Source organism: Plasmodium reichenowi, chromosome 5 (genome assembly GCF_001601855.1).
Source record: "Plasmodium reichenowi strain SY57 chromosome 5, whole genome shotgun sequence".
Lineage (NCBI taxonomy): Eukaryota > Apicomplexa > Aconoidasida > Haemosporida > Plasmodiidae > Plasmodium > Plasmodium reichenowi.
Genome location: NC_033650.1, coordinates 481,361 through 482,130, shown reverse-complemented (window position 1 = coordinate 482,130; position 770 = coordinate 481,361). Strand labels below are relative to the sequence as shown.

The 770-nt window shown below is 16.5% G+C and overlaps 1 protein-coding gene across 1 annotated transcript in view; it reads left to right on the top strand.

Moving 5' to 3' along the window:
• Positions 1-301, top strand: part of PRSY57_0512600 (GTP-binding protein, putative) — a gene marked incomplete at both ends in the record, with an annotated part of 2,024 nt that extends 1,723 nt beyond the window's left edge. Inside the window, one exon of the mRNA XM_020114550.1 lies at positions 44-301. Coding sequence (XP_019970727.1) covers positions 44-301 — 258 coding nt within the window. The remainder of the gene's footprint in view (positions 1-43) is intronic.
• Between the last annotated feature and the right edge of the window lie 469 nt (positions 302-770).

Here is a 770-nt window from a genome sequence, read left to right as displayed (position 1 = left end):
AAAATATTTTTTTTTTTTTTTTTTTTTTTTTTTTTTTGTTCAGGTGAATGAATTGCATAACTTAATGATCAAGATCCTTTCTGTTATTGATAATTATAAAAAGAAAGTAAAAGTATACAATGATAATAAACATAAGAATAAGAACTATAATAATGTGAATTACGAAATATGTGACTTTAATATAAATGAATATATACATAATGTTTCAAGTTTAAAATATTTTGGAATTCAGGAATTACGAGCGAACATTAGTTTAATAGCGTTGGATAATATGAGTTCCAAAAATAAAAAACAAAAATGATCATTTGAAATTATAAATATTATTAACGCGTATGTGTAATGTTTGGAGTATTACCTATATATATATATATATATAAATTATATATATATGTATGTAGAGAAGTATTATTATTGAAATAATGGCCAATATTTTATAAAATATAGAAAAGAATTATATGGAAATACATTGATATAAAGAAAAGAAATTGATCATATATATATATAATATACGTTATTCAGTATATATATATATATTATATATATATGTTGTCCCTTATTTAAAATAATTTATACGGTGGCAGATTTTTAATTTTTTATTTAAAATTTTTTTTTTTAAGGTTTCATTTTAATATGTTTTAACATATTTAATTAATTAACTTATTATTTTTATTTTTTCCTTTATATTTCTAGTTTTTTTTTTTTTTTGTTATGCTATAATATATATTTAAATATAAATATATATATTTTTTTTTTTTAAATTAATCAACCAA